The sequence below is a fragment of the Bacillus rossius genome, unplaced genomic scaffold (assembly GCF_032445375.1).
Source record: "Bacillus rossius redtenbacheri isolate Brsri unplaced genomic scaffold, Brsri_v3 Brsri_v3_scf58, whole genome shotgun sequence".
Taxonomy (NCBI): Eukaryota; Metazoa; Arthropoda; class Insecta; order Phasmatodea; family Bacillidae; genus Bacillus; species Bacillus rossius.
The window spans coordinates 120,339-142,084 of NW_026962788.1; the positions used below are offsets into that span (position 1 = coordinate 120,339).

Below are 21,746 nucleotides of genomic sequence, written 5' to 3' on the forward strand. Positions count from 1 at the left end.
TGTTAACAAAAAGTCATGACAAAAACCTACGTAGAGTTGAATTTCTACTCAAGTTTTTTAAAATGCATTCTAATTATTGACAATTATGTTTCCTAACCTAACCAAAATTTACCAAACCTAATTTCATGTAAATAAACCTCATTTGGGTTGGGTTAGGTTACATTATGTTGGTTGAGGATAGGTTATGTTAGGTTAGTATCTGTGTACATGCCCTTACATTTAATATGTTTTGCTTGTGGGACATTACTAATCTACGAAAATTGGAAGTAATAAACATGAGTACCATGAATTTTTTTACTGGTGACTCATTCTCGTAACAAAAGAAGCTTTTTTCATTAATAAAGCTTGCCTGTATTATCAATAGTTTAGGGAGTACGTATATCATTTGTTGCTAAACTTACCCTGTAAACATAAATATAATGATTTAACCAGATTTGTGATTTCAGTAATTTTTTTAACAGATTTTTGGAAAAATTATTCCTTAAGAGTATCGAGAATCAGTGCTTTTATCTCACTGCAACAATATAATAAATACCCTTCCTCTCTACACACAATGAAAATGAAAAACTTAATGTGATTACCTTGGCTGTACATTCTGTAGATGGTCCGGCGAATGGCACCAATGGTGAAGTCATCTATGCTTGAGGGTGACTTTCCAACCTGTGGTCTCTTCTTGCGCTTCTTACCTGGCGTACCAACGTGTCCAATTCCAAGCGATAGTACCTAGTACAAATAAACTATGTTCAGTGAATTGTACACATGGAAATTGATTCTCACTATGAAAATAAATAAAAACGAAACACGTACAAAAAATTATTGATGCTTAGGCGTAATACTTTAATTTCTGTAAAAGAGCCACGTTACCATTTATCATGATAGTATATGATAGGAACTGCTGTGTATATGTACATTTTTTTACTTGTTCATCATCCATAAGTCTTATATCCTTGAGTTGTTACTCTGTGTAGGATCTACAAATTGAATATAAAATTAAAATAAAAGTACTCAAATTGGGATGTATAAAATGCAGTAGGAATGAATAGTATTTGTTGACAAGAGCAAAACAATTATGAATATGCTATCATGACAGAACAACAGTTACTATCAAAACTGTTTACACTGCAAGGGTTACTATTGTGAGGATAATTTTCTTAATGTGTTATATTCATTATGCAATGATCTATAGGCCTAATGTATGTATATCTAATTCAAAACATTTTATTACTCAGGTTCATAAAATATATGTGAAATTGGCTTATAATTTAAATGTATGTGTATATTTATCCTCAAACTTATGCTTTATTTTGTTCATTGTACTGACAACTACTTTTAAGTTAGCCTACGTGCTGAAAAAATGAAGGTTTAATAATAACTCTACCAACCTTTCCCAGCCTGGTTACGTTTGACCATTCCGAGAAAGGCTCGCAGTGGAAGTTGCCCTGAACCTTAGGCTCAATGGTGTCTTACCTCAAGGTTGAAAAAATAGTTAGGCACAAAGGTAGGCCGACTGAACAACCAGCTCACAAAATTATAAGAAATATTTTCTTTTAGGTTAACTTGGGGGTAATATTTTAAAATAGAAACTAACTCATTTTCAGACCATCAGTTATATTTGATATAAAAAAAACTTTATGAGTATTACTTAGTTATTTATAAATCTTCATAAACAATAAATAGAATATCACTTGTTACATTTGTTACTTGTTACATTTGTTACTTAAATTTAAAAAAAATATATGGGGCCCCAAGACATTAAATAAATTATTAACGTTACTTTAATTCATAAATTTATGTTAGCAAAACAAAATAAAAACAAACGATGAAAAATTTATAAAATGAATTTAGGTAGGTTGTCCACATTTATTGCCGAACACATGCTTCATGCGAAGTATGAAAACGAAGAATCACTTTCCTGAATTCATGAGTGAGTGAATCCCGTAGCCGTCAGAAAAGAGAGGAGAACATCCTCTACTCCAAACAAAGGGTTACAAGTAGTTCATAGCATGGCCGGCATAGGGAAGCACTCCAGATCCATGACTCGTGGGCCGCTATAAAAACATTTCAAAAGACTAATTACATGGTGAAATATTTAAAAATAAATGTCCAGCATGATTTCCAGAGAAATCTGCGAAAGCTCACCCAATAGGCGGCTACCCAAACTTGAAACTACCGCATGGATGCGGTGGATAAATTAAGAGCAGAAAATTAATACAGTTTTTCACATGATGGTCACCAAGAAGAAGGAAGTGACCATTGATGGCATAACACAGTTAGCCAAACATAGTTACAAATGCACAATTTAAAGAATAGTTCCGAAAACTGAATAGCACACTGCCTTGACGAAAATATAATAATTAATTAAACTTCAAAATAATTAAATTTGTTCAGAGTTTTTTTTGATTCTTGATGCACTTAAATTTGATAATAATTATGTGATAATAAAATACAAATACAAATGGTTAGAACAAAACATACCTTCACTTAAAAGACAAAATTACAAATAAATTACCCCCATAACAGAAATTCTTAAAAAAAAATAAACCAGCGTTCAGTTTGCCGAAACAAAAAAACAACACACACAAAGAGTTAAGCAAAAACGAGTGTACGCCCAGCTGAATACTGCAAAGCACACACTCCCTCCCTCAAACCACAACATAGCAGGTGGGTGACAACAATCACTAAAATCCCCAAAACATTACTAAATACCTGACAATTAAAACAAAACAAAATTACATACACACAGCAAAAACTTATTCCACCGAGGAGGATGAAGCTAGGGGAATGAGGATAGTACCTGAAGGAATGGTTGGAGTAGTATTAGGTGGGGTAGTCGCATTGGTCCGCGATTTCCACCAAATAAACAAACTAAGAATAAAAAAACCTACCAAAACTAGGCAAGAAAAGGCTATAGCAATAGAACTTATATAGGACGATGACTTGCACCGAGCAGCCAGCGCTGCCCGTGCATACGGCTTCCCTCCCCTTCACCCCCCTCCATGCCTTCGCAGTGACTGTCTTTCCCTCCCCTTTTTTCCCCTCTTCCCTTTCCCCTTGGCGGCGGGCGACACTAGCGCCACTTGTTCGTTTGGTATAAAGAAGGCCGCTAGGCTTTCCTCGAAGTGGTCGTCGTCGGGACGCGGCTCGAGCAGCTTGGTCTGTTTCCCCCTGAAGGTATGGTTGGCATAGACTGAGACGTCAGTTCGCTTTGGGACGCGGTGGCCGTGCCCTACTCATGTAATTTACCTTTGCCTTTTTTTCTTGTTTCTGTTGTTCAAATTCACCGTATCGGCTGCCACCTGGCAAAATTATGTCTAGACTAAAGTTCGGTTAAATTTTCCGTTTTTCCCTCGCCAACCATGACCCTTGCTCATTTTACTGGTTACGTCTTGTTTTTACCTGGCCTTAGTGCACCTTGTGCTTCACGCGGCGGGTTGTGCGTGTTTTGCCTCGTAAATTTTTAGTTAAATTGCTGGCTGCTGTTCGAAGTTTTCTTTCTCGGCGTCTTTCCGCCCTCCCGGCGACGACAGCTTGTAACCTTAATTTTTTGTGTGCGCACATAAATTTTGTGGTGGAATCAATTGAGCTTTATGAAAATTATTAAATAAATTTGGAGGTTTCATTCTTCGACCTAGCTGTTCCCTGAGCGGGACGTGATTTGACGCTCGACGCCATTTGATTTAACTGTATATTTTTGCTTGTTGTGTGATTTGTCTCATGTATTGGCCCGCTCGTGAATTGAACTGTAAATCTTTCCCGCTGCGGCGATACCTCATAGTTCATTATTATGTAATTGTTATTATATTATATATGTGTACTCGTAAATGGCGGTTGTAAGGTGCCAGTCCTTTGCATTGTTATTTGTTTAGGGGCAAATTCTACTTCGCTTGTATGAACGTTCAAAGTATTAGTTACTTACTCACTTCTGCGTGTTGCGATTTCTTTTGTAACGATATTTGTCTACAGTTGTTCCCAAACCATGTTTGTACAATAATTGTTTATTATTATAAATTTGTAAATAAAACTTAGATGCTCTTCCTCCGGCTCTTTACACTCTTGTTAGCCTTGCTACTTAACAGGAACACCTCTCTGGAGGCGATTCCCCTACCAGAAGGGGCTTTGACTGACGCTCCTAGTGGGCCTGGCTTTTTTCCGCTCGCTTAGGGGTTGTGCTCATGTTGGGGCTTGTCTCTAAAGTGGGTGCAGACTCAACAACCGTGTGAGGACGGAATAGGTTAGCAACATCTTTAAAAGAAACACCACTGAGTTGAGAAATTAGTAAATTATTTATGCCCTTAACCAAGGAGGTATTTAATGTTAGGTTAGGCAAAATGGGAAAACTTAAGTGACTTAAATTAAAGTTAAATTTTGGAACGTGTACAGAAGGTAGTGATAAATTCAAATGTAGGGATTGTTACACCCCTCGTGCCTCAAAATTTAATTATTTTGAATTAATTAAAAAGGACCTTGGAAACTTGCGGGATAAAAAAAATAAGTTAAATAAATTGATTTACCAGAGGCGGCACGAGGTGGGGAACAAACAAAATTTAGGAACTTCCTGTAACAAGCAAGGAGGAAGTTGGTGGATCGTTAAAATCAATAAATAAAAACTACACGATTAACTTGATCTATAGTTTCCCTGTTTTATTTGCCCTGATGAATTATCTTGTTTCCATTACTTTACATACAAAAGGTTTTAAGAAATCTCAAATATTTAAAAAAAAAAAAAAAAAAAAGAAAAACGAAAAGGGGCCGGCCCGCGATTATTTAAAACAAAGTACATTGTATTGATACATTATTACAACTTGCAATGTTCTACTACATTAAATTTGTCGCTGATTAGTTTACCATATCAGTGGATTAAGTGGATAGTCACTTATCGCTGGTTTGTCTTTAAAAAGTGGGGGAATAGAAATAGAAACCATATCACCCGAGTCTTCCAGGTGTGGGGTTAAAAATGCCGAACTGTAGAATGGAAGAAAGCTGCTTCTTCTAATGGATGGATCTCGGACTGCCGAAAAACATACTGGTGGACAATTCGTCCACCAGTAGTTGCTGGATCTCGAATCTAGCTGAATATGTGCATCGCTGGGAGGTCGAACCCCTGACTGTAACAAGCCAAATCAAGACTGATTAGGACTTGAATACAGACAGTACATGGGGCAAGAAATGCCCGGAAAAATCTAAGGGGAGGTAGGGGAGGTCGCGAATTATCACTCACCAAAACAGGGGAGTTGCCTTCAAGCTGCCATCGCGGAGTCAGCCATGGTCCGTAGCTCGCGATTTGCGCGGCTGGGCGCGGATGATTTCTTCATAGTTAAAAAAAATTAAAAGGGAAAATTTCAAAACAAAAAAAAATTACTAACACTATGCAGACAGACTAATCTACTTGAATTTAGTTGAGGGATAGCATCCCTTATTTAGGACGATTACATAGTCGCTAGCGGTCGGATGAAGTCTTCCAGAGTCTTCTGAGCTCGCCGGAGATCTGTCTGCAAACGTGACGCGCGCTGATCTGTTTCGCGGCAAACCGCGTCTCGTAATTAAAAAGGGGCGCCGGCTCTTACAGGTGGAGGGGGTCTGGGCCGCCGAAAGATTCCGAACTTGCCCGAATGCGGGCGGAAAAAAAAACTCTGGCAGGAGTTTTGAAGTTGGCATCACTAGGCGACAGTAGAGAACTCTGTCGGAGGGGTCTGAGTTGAAAACAATCGACTCGCCCACGGCGTCCATATAACTGAAGGGAAAGCAGGTGCTGCTCTCTGGCGCCCTAGAGGGTAGGCTAGCGGAGAAGTTCGCGACTTGGTCGCTAGGTAGCGCTCGCGATCAGTTTTGGCGCACTCGTTTTTTGCGAGGAGACCTTGAGGACGGTCACGGTTGCCCAGGGGGTTACGACCGGTCACGGTTGCCCAGGGGGTTACGACCGGTCATTGGTCTTACTTGGAACTGAGAAGGGGGGGGGGGGGGGTGAGGGTAAAATGCAACGCTGCTGGGAATCTACGTCCCGTCGTGCCTGCAGAGGAGCGAACTTAACACTAATACGTGATGAAAAAGGCCAATCTCAGCTCGTCTCTGAGAACTGGTCGCCTGCAAGCTACAGGCTTGTCTATGCAGTTTGGGTCTCGAAGAGAAATGATATTACAGGCTTGAGGCGTGACTGAAGGCGGGGGAAATGGTAAGCTGTCTGCCAGTCAGGGATTAGGCCAGCAAAATATCCGATACGCTGATGGGAAAGGGGCTTCAGAGCACTGAGACAAAGTTTAACTCAGAGGAGTACACCAGACTAACAAAGTAAAATCACACTAAAGTAGAGCAAATAAAATTTCCACACAAAAAAAATTTAAAATCATAATAAAAATTTAAAATATATCGTGTCGAAATTACTAATTAACGGCACATACTCCCCCGCTTGAATGTGGAGCATATAGGGAAAATAAAAAAACCAACTTACACTCCTTAGTAAAACTAGTACCAGGTTCGCCTGTATCTTACTACTTATAAAAAAAATATTACGGTCAATTCGAAAGTGTATTATAATTAATTAAATTACCCTTAACGGTGAATGATGTCATGAGGAAAGTTGATCTCAGATGTTGGGAATGGTGTCACGTGACAAATACTCTAAACATGGGCGCTGTGAGGCGGGCCTAAAACACTTGGCCGGAACCGGAACTTGGTCCGTCGGGTGCCAGTTATGAAAGGTGGGGATTTGTGTACCCCTGAAAATAGTCTTTCCATAAGAAGCCGAAGGCATTGGGACTCAGCCCTGCACAGTCAGGCGATGGAGAAGACAGTCAAATTTGCTGCTTGCCCGAAGGCGAAACAGAGCCTCAGTCCCAGAGTGACACCGGGCCTAAGGGTGGTATTCCCTTGGCGGAATTTTAAATTATTGGGGATGAAAACCCCAACAGATCAACAATCCGTAGGAAAGCATGAATTTAAAAAATATTAAATATTCGATAAATTAAGAAATTTCAGCGCATACCACTCTGATGTTTATTATTAATAACTAATATTTATTATTTAAAAGATTTCTGCAAACAAAACGATAAATTAACGACTCTTCGCACTCTAATTTAAATTATTTAAAGAAATGTAAAATGCAATAAACCAACAATTATAAATCAAAAAGGGGATAAATTATAATGGAGCGGTTAGATCTTCCATGACTGCTGATAGGCTTCGCACTGCCTGAGAGGGGGTTTGAACATAGGCCGTCCAAAGATGAGTGGTGGGAATGTAACCCAAAGAACACTCGAAAATGGTCATGAGATTTTTCACTCAGAGGACCTGGTCATGGCTCGTTGGCTCAGAGGACCCTAACTTTTGCGCCGCTCGTTGGCTAGCTTGACCTAGCTCCTATTTTAGAAAAACACATAAAAGAAACCAGTTTGCCGTCTGGAAGTCACGTAGCTCTTACTTAAAAAAAACAATCTCATCGATAACGATGTAAAAGAAATACAACTTTGGGGTATAATGCAAAAGAAAAAAGAAAAAATGACTAGATGTGACAGCTTCTGTGCTCAGACTCTATGTACGTTACTGTACATCACATTTACGTGCAAGGGAAAATAAATAAATAAACATGTAAAAGTATTAACGCAAAATCAGGACAAAAAACACTACAAACATTATTCTTGCTTACTTTACGAATTATGGTTATTAAAAAAAAGGAACGTAATCAGAAATTAAATATATGAAATCGTGGAACAAGATTCATGAAGATTCAAAAAATATCAGAGAGGTATTTCTGAGTAAAAAAATATTAAAACTACGTATTTACGTCAAGTAGCTTGTTAAAGACTGAACTTACGTATGTAAAAATTAAAAATTAAAATATCTTAAATTCCCTAGCTTGTGCTAGCCTAGAAACGGGTTGCTCAAACATACCCAATTTAATTAAGTGGACCTCTCGTTGAGGGTTAAAAGTATTTCACCACTCTCGGTGATTACCTTAAATATTAAAATGAGACTAGTCACCTCGTAGCTGCTTAATTTAGGGGAATACGTATTTTTATATGCGTGATTATATTATTATTATTGAGCAAAAAAGGGATGCCTGTTGCCCTACTACTTGTAATAGAAGCCGAATTAATTCCATGTCCTTTGTCTGTAACACTTTATGAGTCAAACACAAAGTTTATAATTAAATAGGGTCCATTTAAACTTGGTTTGAATTATTTAAAATAATTACTGAAAATCATTTAATAAATAAAAAATTAAATTTAAAGCTTAACCTTAAGGTACCTGTAAGCTTACAACAATTTAACATTATTATTATTATGTTGCTATATTAATGAAATGACATTCATCCAGTTGATCTCAGATTTTGGATATCGTGTAGGAACACAAAATGGGCGCTATGAGGGAGGCCGAAAAGCACTGAGGCCGAAACAAGGGAAATGCGTCCTTGAGCACTCAGTGACTAATGGGAACTGTAACCCCTGTAAATGGGTATGGTAACCCGTAACTTACAAACTAAATTGGGAATATAACCCCTGTACATAATTGTTTCGCTGTCCATAAGAAGTCGAAGGCATTGAGTCATAGCTCTGCACAATCTGACGATGGAACAGACGAAATATATGAATTTAATACTTGCTTAAAAAGCAAAGTACACCTCGGTCCCGGATACCTACATTTATTAACTCACATAGGCTCAATATGTTCAAGCTCTGACGGTTGATCATACCATCAGGCTGAAGCAGAGAGACCTACGAGGGAATTTCACCCCTGAGTTAGTTCGGGTTCGAAACCCGGAAGATCAACGAATTTGGATGAAAAATGGATAATGAAAAAAAATTAGATGTTTTAAATACATAGCTGTACACCACCTTATAAAGGAAATTAACACCGATCCAAAAAAATATAAAAGTTAATAAATTGTTTACTCAAAATTCATAATTACAAAAATATTATTTATCCTTTACCTTGCATTCTTAGATTAATTGGTAAATTGCTTATAGAAAACTCGACGGTAAAAAAGTATAGTACTCTCTCTTATAATAAATTCCTCACCTCATGGCTAGCGTAAAAAGTATTGGGGATTCAACCCGTATATATAAACAATTTAATTCAGTAACCTTTCCTTAAAGGCATGAGTGTTTGCACCTCTCGTTGGGTGATCACTAAATAAATCTAAACAAAAGCTAGGCACATGGATGTGTATGGTGACACAATGAAATGGTACGTCGAAGTATATTCACGTATCTTGTGAACGACGCAATTGGATTAGAGTACTAGTTAAAATTACTTATGAGCATATTCTTATTTTATATTACTCAATAAATGGACCTTTTTTTTTTAATTTATTTTATGTATTATTAAAATACTTAATCGTTAATTTTAAGATACTTAGAAAATATAAACAATGGAAGTTTCTTAACATTAGCTAAAACAAAAGGTTTATATTATCATATTATTTGTGTTGTTAATATTATTATAAGGTATATATAAAATTATAATGTTATATTTTAGTAACCCTAGATTAAGAAAATACTTTGCTGCTAGATTTAAAGTAGTATAGATTATTTATAGTGCTTGTTTTGTGACATAAAAATTATATTATTAGGACATACAAAGCATGGGTAGTTTGTTTACAAAACACGTGGTAAGTGGGTGGAGCACACAGGACAGGAGAGGAGGTTCCGCGCGGTTGGCGGCCCTGTCATGTGGTGAAGAGATAACATGTCGGCGCGCGCAAGACGCCGAGAGACAAAACAAAAAATACCACGATGTCCGAAAGGACTTCGATGATCTGTTTTTCACAAAGATGGCCTGGTTTGCAGGCGGATGTGTTATAAAAAAAAAACACAGATAAAGGGAGGAATTTAGACAAACTCAGGGCACTGTCGGCCGTGAGGAACAAACTAGATTGCAAAGCATTGTTTCGCTGCCGGACACGGGTCAACGGCATGACCTTGCCTCCTCCAGCCGGTGAGGCGGGAAGGGGAGGGGTGAAGTGGATGACAGGGAGAATGACACGCGCGCCTGATAAAGCACGCTGCCGGAGGGTCGTCGCACCGACACGACGGAGGCCACGCGGTGTCTCACCGCGCGCAAACTCAATCACAGTGGGACGTAAAACTCGAAATAAATTTTAAAATAGAAAAAGCAATATAACTACCGGGTGTACCAGCGATGAGTTTACAATATTATTACAAAATTGCTATCACCAAAAAAAATTAATTAAAAATTTTTTTTTCTTTTTTTTTGGTTATATTATTCAGGTATGCATATAAAACCGGAAACCACGCTCTGCTACCAAGTTGTTACACCCCTCGTGCCTCAAAATTGAATTATTTTGAATTAATTAAAAAGGACCTTGGAAACTTGCGGGATAAAAAAAATAAGTTAAATAAATTGATTTACCAGAGGCGGCACGAGGTGGGGAACAAACAAAATTTAGGAACTTCCTGTAACAAGCAAGGAGGAAGTTGGTGGATCGTTAAAATCAATAAATAAAAACTACACGATTAACTTGATCTATAGTTTCCCTGTTTTATTTGCCCTGATGAATTATCTTGTTTCCATTACTTTACATACAAAAGGTTTTAAGAAATCTCAAATATTTAAAAAAAAAAAAAAAAAAAGAAAAACGAAAAGGGGCCGGCCCGCGATTATTTAAAACAAAGTACATTGTATTGATACATTATTACAACTTGCAATGTTCTACTACATTAAATTTGTCGCTGATTAGTTTACCATATCAGTGGATTAAGTGGATAGTCACTTATCGCTGGTTTGTCTTTAAAAAGTGGGGGAATAGAAATAGAAACCATATCACCCGAGTCTTCCAGGTGTGGGGTTAAAAATGCCGAACTGTAGAATGGAAGAAAGCTGCTTCTTCTAATGGATGGATCTCGGACTGCCGAAAAACATACTGGTGGACAATTCGTCCACCAGTAGTTGCTGGATCTCGAATCTAGCTGAATATGTGCATCGCTGGGAGGTCGAACCCCTGACTGTAACAAGCCAAATCAAGACTGATTAGGACTTGAATACAGACAGTACATGGGGCAAGAAATGCCCGGAAAAATCTAAGGGGAGGTAGGGGAGGTCGCGAATTATCACTCACCAAAACAGGGGAGTTGCCTTCAAGCTGCCATCGCGGAGTCAGCCATGGTCCGTAGCTCGCGATTTGCGCGGCTGGGCGCGGATGATTTCTTCATAGTTAAAAAAAATTAAAAGGGAAAATTTCAAAACAAAAAAAAATTACTAACACTATGCAGACAGACTAATCTACTTGAATTTAGTTGAGGGATAGCATCCCTTATTTAGGACGATTACATAGTCGCTAGCGGTCGGATGAAGTCTTCCAGAGTCTTCTGAGCTCGCCGGAGATCTGTCTGCAAACGTGACGCGCGCTGATCTGTTTCGCGGCAAACCGCGTCTCGTAATTAAAAAGGGGCGCCGGCTCTTACAGGTGGAGGGGGTCTGGGCCGCCGAAAGATTCCGAACTTGCCCGAATGCGGGCGGAAAAAAAAACTCTGGCAGGAGTTTTGAAGTTGGCATCACTAGGCGACAGTAGAGAACTCTGTCGGAGGGGTCTGAGTTGAAAACAATCGACTCGCCCACGGCGTCCATATAACTGAAGGGAAAGCAGGTGCTGCTCTCTGGCGCCCTAGAGGGTAGGCTAGCGGAGAAGTTCGCGACTTGGTCGCTAGGTAGCGCTCGCGATCAGTTTTGGCGCACTCGTTTTTTGCGAGGAGACCTTGAGGACGGTCACGGTTGCCCAGGGGGTTACGACCGGTCATTGGTCTTACTTGGAACTGAGAAGGGGGGGGGGGGGGGTGAGGGTAAAATGCAACGCTGCTGGGAATCTACGTCCCGTCGTGCCTGCAGAGGAGCGAACTTAACACTAATACGTGATGAAAAAAGCCAATCTCAGCTCGTCTCTGAGAACTGGTCGCCTGCAAGCTACAGGCTTGTCTATGCAGTTTGGGTCTCGAAGAGAAATGATATTACAGGCTTGAGGCGTGACTGAAGGCGGGGGAAATAGTAAGCTGTCTGCCAGTCAGGGATTAGGCCAGCAAAATATCCGATACGCCGATGGGAAAGGGGCTTCAGAGCACTGAGACAAAGTTTAACTCAGAGGAGTACACCAGACTAACAAAGTAAAATCACACTAAAGTAGAGCAAATAAAATTTCCACACAAAAAAAATTTAAAATCATAATAAAAATTTAAAATATATCGTGTCGAAATTACTAATTAACGGCACAGGATGAGCTAACAGATCCAAAGGTTCGAAAGAACGGACTTACAATATCACAGTGTGAAGCATTGCTAATATAACCACTGCCCATTATGGACATGGTGAAAGGCTCAAAAGACATGGTAGAAGTTCTACACAGAAACGTAACATCAATAGAGTGGTTGGTAGTGAAGATCCATAAGGAGTTAGTTTTTTGAAAAAAGGGAAGGTCCAACGGGACAATGGACTTATCACAAAATTCCATAAACTATCTGCCGAGGAAAAGATTAAATTCACAGTTATCCATGTGAGAATCAAAAAACGGAAAAGTAGGAGGGCACAGGATGATACCATGTTCCTTACAGTCAGCAAGTAACTTAGAGTTAATTGGTGCGAAAAGTTTCCTATCAGGACTAACCAGTAAAATATCATGAACTTTAAGAAGTATATAATGATGTAATTTAGAAAAGAAAAAGGGAAAACTAAAAACATTATAGAATTCAAAGCTGCTGTCTTTAGTAGCCAAGGGTACATTAACAATAACTTCCAAAGAATGATTATAGATCACTGCTTGAACATGACAAAGACCATAAAATAAGTGAAGATTTTCAATAGAAACTGGGGCCAACATATACAATGGCAAAGAAATCAAGTGCTGAATCTTATCTAATAGCTGAAGGAAAACATTGGGTACTACTAAGGTTGAGCTTAATTTTCCATGCACACTATTTTCAATGGCTAGACGTAAGTCACACAGCTCAAGTCGTGCGCTCGAGAGGGTTTCACTGACTCTAAACAGAAGGGTATTTAAATCAATTCTGAGACTTATCATCATCATCTTATCCCAAACTTCATGAACGGTGCTGTTAAACAACTTAAAAAATTCATTGTAGCTGTCCAAATAATGCACTGCTAAATTTTTAATGAGTTTAGTATTATTAAGCACTCTCTCTTCCAAATCCTTGACAACAATCATATGGTGGAAAACACTGGTAGCAATATCTTCTTGATTTGCTGTTACTGATTTTAAACGTTTTTCTAACATCACTAGGTCATTATTATCTAGAGTTCCAAAAACTGTTTTGAGCACTGTACCTCCAAAATTGAATAAACCACGTCTTTTGCGTGTGTCCCTTCGGGGCAAAAGTGAAGTTAATGCTAAAATTTCTGTTTTGTATGCTAAAAAGTTCTCCCTGAGCTGCGGAATGACAAAAGCAAAATCTTGATTCATAGAAGATTTTTTGGAAGACTGTTCGTTATTAAGTAGAAGAACTTGATTCAATGTTGTTTCCAACTGTGCACTTTCATCATGTAAATTAAGTAGATCAAAACTCAGCACAACAGAATAGTAACTATCCGAAAAATGTAGCTCTTGACCTTTCTCAAACAGAACACCAGATTGTAATTGTTTTACCGTGATGTTGGCAACCAAGGCGTGGATGCATGTGAGAATGCACAACCGCCCAATCATGGCGCAGAAGCACAACGTTGTGAGTCAGACGGGAAAGAAACACAGGGACACTGGAACATGAAACCAAAAGGGACCAAGGTGGTAAATAGATGACACAAAAAAATTACTTAACATAACATCTACTATCAAACCAAATTCATTACCCTTATACCATTAAAAAAAAACTAACCAAAAAAAAACTTTATTCTCTTAAACTACATAACAAATATATCAAAGGTTGCAACCGACTTAAAATTAGTACCATGGGTTTTTTACTTATCTCTTCTTGTTACTTTATTAACTAACAAAGTGAATATTATAGGCCTATAACATGTAAATTAAAGTTTCCTGGGTTGTCAAGACTAGGATCGGTGGGTGATCAGACCACGATCAACTGAGTCACAGACCCAAATGAAATGCAAACCAACAGTGAGCACAAGGTTAGGTTCTGCAGCACCTAAACAATGTCTACTCAAACTGGAGGTGGAGAATAACATCTCTTTAAATGTGAAATGTGTGCTCTAGTCACATATGCTCCTGAGTCAGGGTTAACTAGGCTTACTGTGACTGGAGTGAGAAAGCGTTGGATTTGAAAAGGACCTGACCAACGAAATGACAATTTTGCCATTTTTTTATCCACTGCTTTGCTTGTGGGATGAGCCTTGCAAAGAACTAGATCACCTCGTCGAAAAGGATTGTCTATTCTATTCTTATTATATTTTAAGCGGCTCCTTTCGTGAGACCGTTTGAGATTTTTAAGGGCAGAGGCCCAAACTTCCTTAATATTTTTAGGGTTTTCTGGCAATAACTCTTTCAGACACCAAAGATTAGATAATGGGTTGTTTGGAGCAAAAGTGAACATTAAATTGAACGGTGTAGTTTTGTGAGATTCATGGCGGGAGTAATTGAATGCCATTTGAAGCCAAACTAAATTTTTGTCCCAACTACACTGATCTTGCGCATGGAAAGCGATTAACGCTGATCGGAGGTTACGATTGAACCTTTCCGCATGCGAAGGTGGAGGGTAGTAGGGTGACAAGGTAATATGGCGTATGCCATGGGTGAAACACATGCTCTTAAATAATTTAGAAGTGAATTGGCTACCATTATCAGAGACGATAGATGTCGGAACGCCAAAGTTTTGGAAAATACGAGTCTGAAGAGCTCGAATTGTAGATGGTGCATCTGCCTTTCTTAAGGGAATGAGCCAAACAAATTTTGAAAAAGCATCAACACAGACCAATAACATATTGTTTCCATTTTTACTTCTGGGCAATGGACCTACAAAGTCAATGAATAATTTTTCCATAGGTCTCTCAGATACTTCAGACGACAAGAATCCCAATTGTGTGTTTTGAGCAGGTTTGCTGAGGGCACAAAGACGACATTGCTTAACTCTGTTGGAAATTTCACCATGCATACCTTTCCAGAAAAATGCTTTCTTATAGATTCGATAGTTTTGTAAATACCAAGGTGGGCTCCAATAGGTGAAGAATGAAAGTATTCAAACACCACAGGTTTCAAGACTTTAGGTAGCACAATACGTTTCTGATTATGGCGAATTTTAGAATAAAGGATGTCTTTAGATAAAAAATAAGGTTTCTGTGGAATTCCAGATTTCATTTTTTTAACAATATTACTCAATTCCTCATCTTCTTCCTGGTAAGACTGAATGTTTTTGAATGCCAATGGAAAATCAGTCACGAGAACTTTACAAAAGTTTTCGCTTGAAGGTTTGTTAGATTGGTTTGTATCAAACATACGTGAAAGGGCATCCGCCACAACATTTTGCGTTCCTCGGATATGCTGCACCTTGAATTTTAAAGAGGATATTCTCATGACCCAACGACCAATTTTTCCTAACTGTCGGGGATGAGCCAAAAGCCAAGACAAAGCCTGATTATCAGTTTCCAACAAAAACTCTGCATGCTCTAAATAAGGCCTAAATTTGTCGATACCAAAAACAACAGCTAAACATTCAAGTTCATAAATCGTAGACTTCTTTTCCTGTTGAGTGAGAGTCCTGGATGCAAATGCAATAGGTTGGCGACAACCATCAAATTCTTGCGCCAGGACTGCTCCTACTGCTGAACCTGAAGCGTCGGTTTGTAAGATGAAAGGTTTTGAGAAATCTGCCATACGAAGAATTGGTGGACTTGTAATGTCATTTTTTAAAGATTCAAAAGCCTTTTGCTGTTCCTTTCCCCATTCAAACTTAACATTTTTCTTTCGTAAACTGTTAAGGGGAACTGCCTTTTCAGCTAAATTTGGAATGAACTTGCCAAAAAACTGAATCATGCCAATAAATCGGGCTATGCCCTTAACATCCTGTGGTGGAGGAAATTCTCTGATAGCTCTAGTGCGCTCTGGATCAATAGATATGCCTTTAGATGAAATATTGTGGCCAAGAAATGAGATTTCATGAACGGCAAATTTAACCTTTTGCGGATTCACTGTTAAACCAGCCTTTTCAAGGCGAGACAAGACTTCTTTGAGATGCTGAAGATGCTCTTCGAAATTTTCTGAATACACAACCAGGTCGTCCAAATAGTTGTACACAAACTTAAATTTTACATCATGGAAAATTTGATCTAATAAACGTGTGAGAACTTGTGCACCCGTGGCGAGACCAAAAGGTACACGTGTAAACTGATAAAGGTTCCATGGTACACAGAAACTTGTGATTGGCTTAGACGCATTTTTTAGAGGAATTTGATGATACGCTGAATTTAAGTCAATGGTAGTAAAATATTTTGCTTTAGAAAACCAATGAAATGCTGAATGTAAATCTGGCAAAGGCACTGACTCAATCTCAATTTTCTGATTAACACGACGAAAATCAACAACCATTCTTTGTTTACCATTGGGTTTCGGGACCAAGAAAGCAGGACTAGCATATTGTGAGGTAGATTTCTCAATGACTCCTTTGTCTAAAAGTTGTTGTACCACATTTCTTAAGATATCCATTTGGGGAGGTGCCAGACGATAAGGATGACTTTTAACATAGCTTTTATCATGGAGTTTTATTTCATATTCCAGAAGTTTAGTAAGGCCTAAATCTAAGTTAAAACTTTGGGAAACTGTTCACATAAACTTTTAAGTGCTTGACACTGTTCATCATTTAAATGGCTCAAAGGATCACAAGTATTACTACCGTTTTGGTCAACACTGATTTCGGCAAGATTATCCTGACTCTGATTACTATCTGTAAAACAAATCTTGAGATTTTTTTGAAATTTAAAGGAAATATTTTTTTCTTGCATGTCGAGAATAAGCCCAGACTTAGACATGAAGTCTGCTCCAAGGATAAAATCTAAACCAATATCTTTAGAGACTAAACAAGGGAACTTCCATGTAAAATTTGCAATTTTCAGTTTAATGATAGCACAACAAACTATCGGTAACACATCATTTGAGGCGGTATAACATTTAAAGTGACCTTTCTCAACAGATTTAACTAGTTTTGCCTCTTTCAACCTTAAAAACAAACCATGTGAAATAATAGAACGTGTGGAACCTGAATCTACAAGAGCTTGCACTTCAAAAGTGCCAAAGGTGACTACAATCCGAGGGACTGGAACTGGATTTATCCCCACCAAATTAGGCGAATTTATGTTAGAGACAGGGTAAGGCTTATTTTTACTTCCAAAGTATTTTTGAAAAGAAAGAGCTGATTTGGTTTGTCGAAACAGGTGAGCGTTATATTGCGCATTATTTAGGCTAGGTTTGCAGGGTAAGCGGCTCACCTCGCGTCCCTGCTCTGAGCGTTTTTTTGTTGCAACTTCCTACATTCTTTAATTTTATGTCCAGGGTTTTTGCAAAAATAACAGACCGGCTTCTGGTCTGGGTTCACCTGATTTGCAGGCATTTTATACTGCTTTTGTCCACTAGCAGTACTGTTGACATAAACACGATCAGATTGTGTAGCACTAAATGAACCAGCAAGGTTCTTGGATTGCTTGAAACTTGAGGACTGAGGAAAATGTGTATTGCGATGGTAGTCCGCAAATCTGACATTCTGGGAATGGATGCACATCCTATCAAGTTCAGAAAAGGTAGAGGGTTTAGACAGAAAGACAAGTCTAGATCGCTCTTCAGGAGACAAACCATCTAAAATGGTATTTATCACTTCCTGCTCTGAGACTTGTAAACGAAAAATGGCAGCTGCCTCCTTCACTTCGTTTACATAAACTGCAAGAGGTTCACCTGGTTTTTGTAATCGATTGAAATGGCTCAGCTGAAGCTGAGTTAATAACCTAGAGGGAATAAAAAAAACTCAGGATATCTTCATGGTACTTGTCAAAGGTAAGATTTTGAGAAATGGCCAAATTTGTTTGCTCTGCCAAAGGACCTAAGGTAAAAGGGTAAATAATCTCTAGCAACTGAGCTTCATGTAAGGAGTTGCTTTGACGTAGCTTCACAATGAGCTGAAGAAAATGGAGAAACTTAGGTATATGCAGACCATCGGTAGCTGGGAAATCCTTTAACATTTTTTCTAAAGGGTGGGTTAACTTCCCAAACACATTGGAAAATGAAACTTTATTACTCAGCGCTGTTGCTTGATGTGTACTTGGTACACCACTGAAAACAACGTGTGCGTTAGCACTAGCGGGCTGTTTAGCAGAAACATAGGTAAGGTTAGGTAACGTGACAAGGTTACCTGTCATGCTACAAACAGGTTCAACATCCTGTTTGGAAGGACCTGGAACAGGAGAAATATCTGGAATTTGAGGCAAGGAAGTAGGTAGTGCCAACCTACCAAGTTGGTCACACACTTGTGCAATAGATGACACAGGGGGTAGGTCACACAAAAGCGAAAACTCAGTTTCAGATTTATTGAGGATATCACCTAACTTTTGAATCTCAATCAGTATAGTTTCTAATGATGCAATCTGCACCTCTGACAACTTTGGGGAATGAATGTCCAAAAGGCACTGGACACGTCTGTTTAAATGGGCCAAACGGTTTTTGACACGAGGTAAGGTGCTTATGAAGTTTTCATCATCCAAGTTTGACACTAATTCCTGCAGTACCAAAATTTTACTGGCACACAGATTAAATTCATCATTGGGATTCAAATTGACCAACTTGTCACAATCAACAGTCAAATTACTCTGAAGTGCCGTGCGCAATCTTTTGCGGAAAACGGCAGCAGTGGTGTCTTCACAGGGAACACCACGCAATTGACATTCAAATGCCAATTCATCTTTAAGGAGAAACTCGGGAATCAAAGTAGCCATAACGAACAAAAAAAAATTAATACAAAACACCAAAAGAACTACCAAACTGCTGTCACCCCCAAGCCATGCAAAGTTCCAAGAGAGCAACACATGCAAGCTAAAAAAAAGCTACGCATGCACAACACAACACCTAAGATAAAACACCAGAACCATGCTCTGCTACCAAACTTTCTACCAACCTTTCCCAGCCTGGTTAGGTTTGACCATTCCGAGAAAGGCTCGCAGTGGAAGTTGCCCTGAACCTTAGGCTCAATGGTGTCTTACCTCAAGGTTGAAAAAATAGTTAGGCACAAAGGTAGGCCGACTGAACAACCAGCTCACAAAATTATAAGAAATATTTTATTTTAGGTTAACTTGGGGGTAATATTTTAAAATAGAAATTTCAGACCATCAGTTATATTTGATATAAAAAAAACTTTATGAGTATTACAGTATTACTTAGTTATTTATAAATCTTCATAAACAATAAATAGAATATCACTTGTTACATTTGTTATTTGTTACATTTGTTACTTAAATTAAAAAAAAATATATGGGGCCCCAAGACATTAAATAAATTATTAACGTTACTTTAATTCATAAATTTATGTTAGCAAAACAAAATAAAAACAAACGATGAAAAATTTATAAAATGAATTTAGGTAGGTTGTCCACATTTATTGCCGAACACATGCTTCATGCGAAGTATGAAAACGAAGAATCACTTTCCTGAATTCATGAGTGAGTGAATCCCGTAGCCGTCAGAAAAGAGAGGAGAATATCCTCTACTCCAAACAAAGGGTTACAAGTAGTTCATAGCATGGCCGGCATAGGGAAGCACTCCAGATCCATGACTCGTGGGCCGCTATAAAAACATTTCAAAAGACTAATTACATGGTGAAATATTTAAAAATAAATGTCCAGCATGATTTCCAGAGAAATCTGCGAAAGCTCACCCAATAGGCGGCTACCCAAACTTGAAACTACCGCATGGATGCGGTGGATAAATTAAGAGCAGAAAATTAATACAGTTTTTCACATGATGGTCACCAAGAAGAAGGAAGTGACCATTGATGGCATAACACAGTTAGCCAAACATAGTTACAAATGCACAATTTAAAGAATAGTTCCGAAAACTGAATAGCACACTGCCTTGACGAAAATATAATAATTAATTAAACTTCAAAATAATTAAATTTGTTCAGAGTTTTTTTTTGATTCTTGATGCACTTAAATTTGATAATAATTATGTGATAATAAAATACAATACAAATGGTTAGAACAAAACATACCTTCACTTAAAAGACAAAATTACAAATAAATTACCCCCATAACAGAAATTCTTAAAAAAAAAATAAACCAGCGTTCAGTTTGCCGAAACAAAAAAACAACACACACAAAGAGTTAAGCAAAAACGAGTGTACGCCCAGCTGAATGCTGCAATGGCACATAACAAACAAACAATACAAAAACATTCCATGTAGAAGTTACACTGGTGACTTACATGTATGCAAAGTAACTGTGACAAAGTATGTATTAACCCATGCAAAAAATAAATTCCAAGGACTTTATAAAAAAATTAATCTTAGATTTTAAAATATCGTCCACTAGAATTGATACTGTAATAAAACTCATGAAGCTATCAGTATTTTTATCAAAAAACTACTAATAGTGTGTGTACTAGCCAAAAAGAATTAGCTACCAACTACATTGTAAAAATTCGTACCTACGCAAACTAAAATGGATCATTAAATGCAGCTTAGAAGGAATAATTTAAATAAAAATTATCATACCGATTTTATAATCTCTAATGTTTACCAAACATACGGGTATTTTTCACAAAACAAAAGATTATAATAATTTTCAGAAATACTGCACTAAAATGTAAACACAATTATATATTTTTTACTTGAATTAAATTAATAATATACATTAATTGCTATTTTTTAGTCGGTGAACCTCCTCCTCCTTGATGTTGTGGGTTGAAAATGCTTACAAATGAAAGAAAACGCTACACATTGTTTACACAATTACCTATGTTTACAGTATTTAATTGTAGGCCTATACTGACCTCTAGGGACCTATGTATTATTTAATGTGCTGTCTTGAACAGCTCTGCAACCTTTTCCACGGGTGCACAGCAGATAAATCCATTACCTAATATATAACCGAAAATATAAGAACGTGTCTGTTTGTAATTTGCCCGACATTCAAAACAAGAAAGCTGCGAGGAAGGTACTTTTACACTATTTTACAAACACGCCCCAACCTAACGGAACGTTTTCACGCACATACTTTCATAACGTGTTAATTAGTCACTCACTTTTTCACGGTCGTGACGCTCAGATCTAGAAGAAATGCTGTCATTTCTGCGACATCACCCTGTTCCAGTTGACCTGTATTCATTAACATCCTAACTCTTCGTGCCACGTTGATAATATCTTGCTGTCTCTGATGACCGGTTGTCTCCTTCTTTACATTCATTTTAATAACCTAACAAACCGTAATAACTAACACAAAGTTACACTGTAAAAGCAATAGTTCACTACAAGTTACAATTAAGACAACCCTTTAAAATTAGAAAATTAATTAGTACACAAATACACTGGATGTTTTCGGAAAATCAGAAGTCGTTTTGAGCAAACAAGCGTTCAACATGGCTCGGGCCGACACACAGTTACGTAGGTGATTCATCCGCAATAGCTTGCAACGTCATCTGTAAACAAAATAACTTAACTTTCGTATATATTAAACAATATTACTCCAGGATCTGGAAATAACCATATGTGAAACATTTTAAGCAATATTTATCGTTATTTCAGCTGTTCAAAATTACATACTAAGGAACTATTTCTTCAAGTGTGTATCCAACATAATGATAAATATCG

The 21,746-nt window shown here is 38.0% G+C and overlaps 1 protein-coding gene across 1 annotated transcript in view; it reads right to left on the reverse strand.

The window, feature by feature from the left end:
- The window catches only part of LOC134545117 (uncharacterized), a 29,512-nt gene extending 10,633 nt beyond the window's left edge, over positions 1-18,879 (reverse strand). The window contains exon 1 of the mRNA XM_063388551.1: positions 582-18,879. Within this exon, the coding sequence (XP_063244621.1) occupies positions 17,896-18,879 (984 nt within the window). The 3' untranslated portion in view covers positions 582-17,895. The remainder of the gene's footprint in view (positions 1-581) is intronic.
- Positions 18,880-21,746: the final 2,867 nt, after the last annotated feature.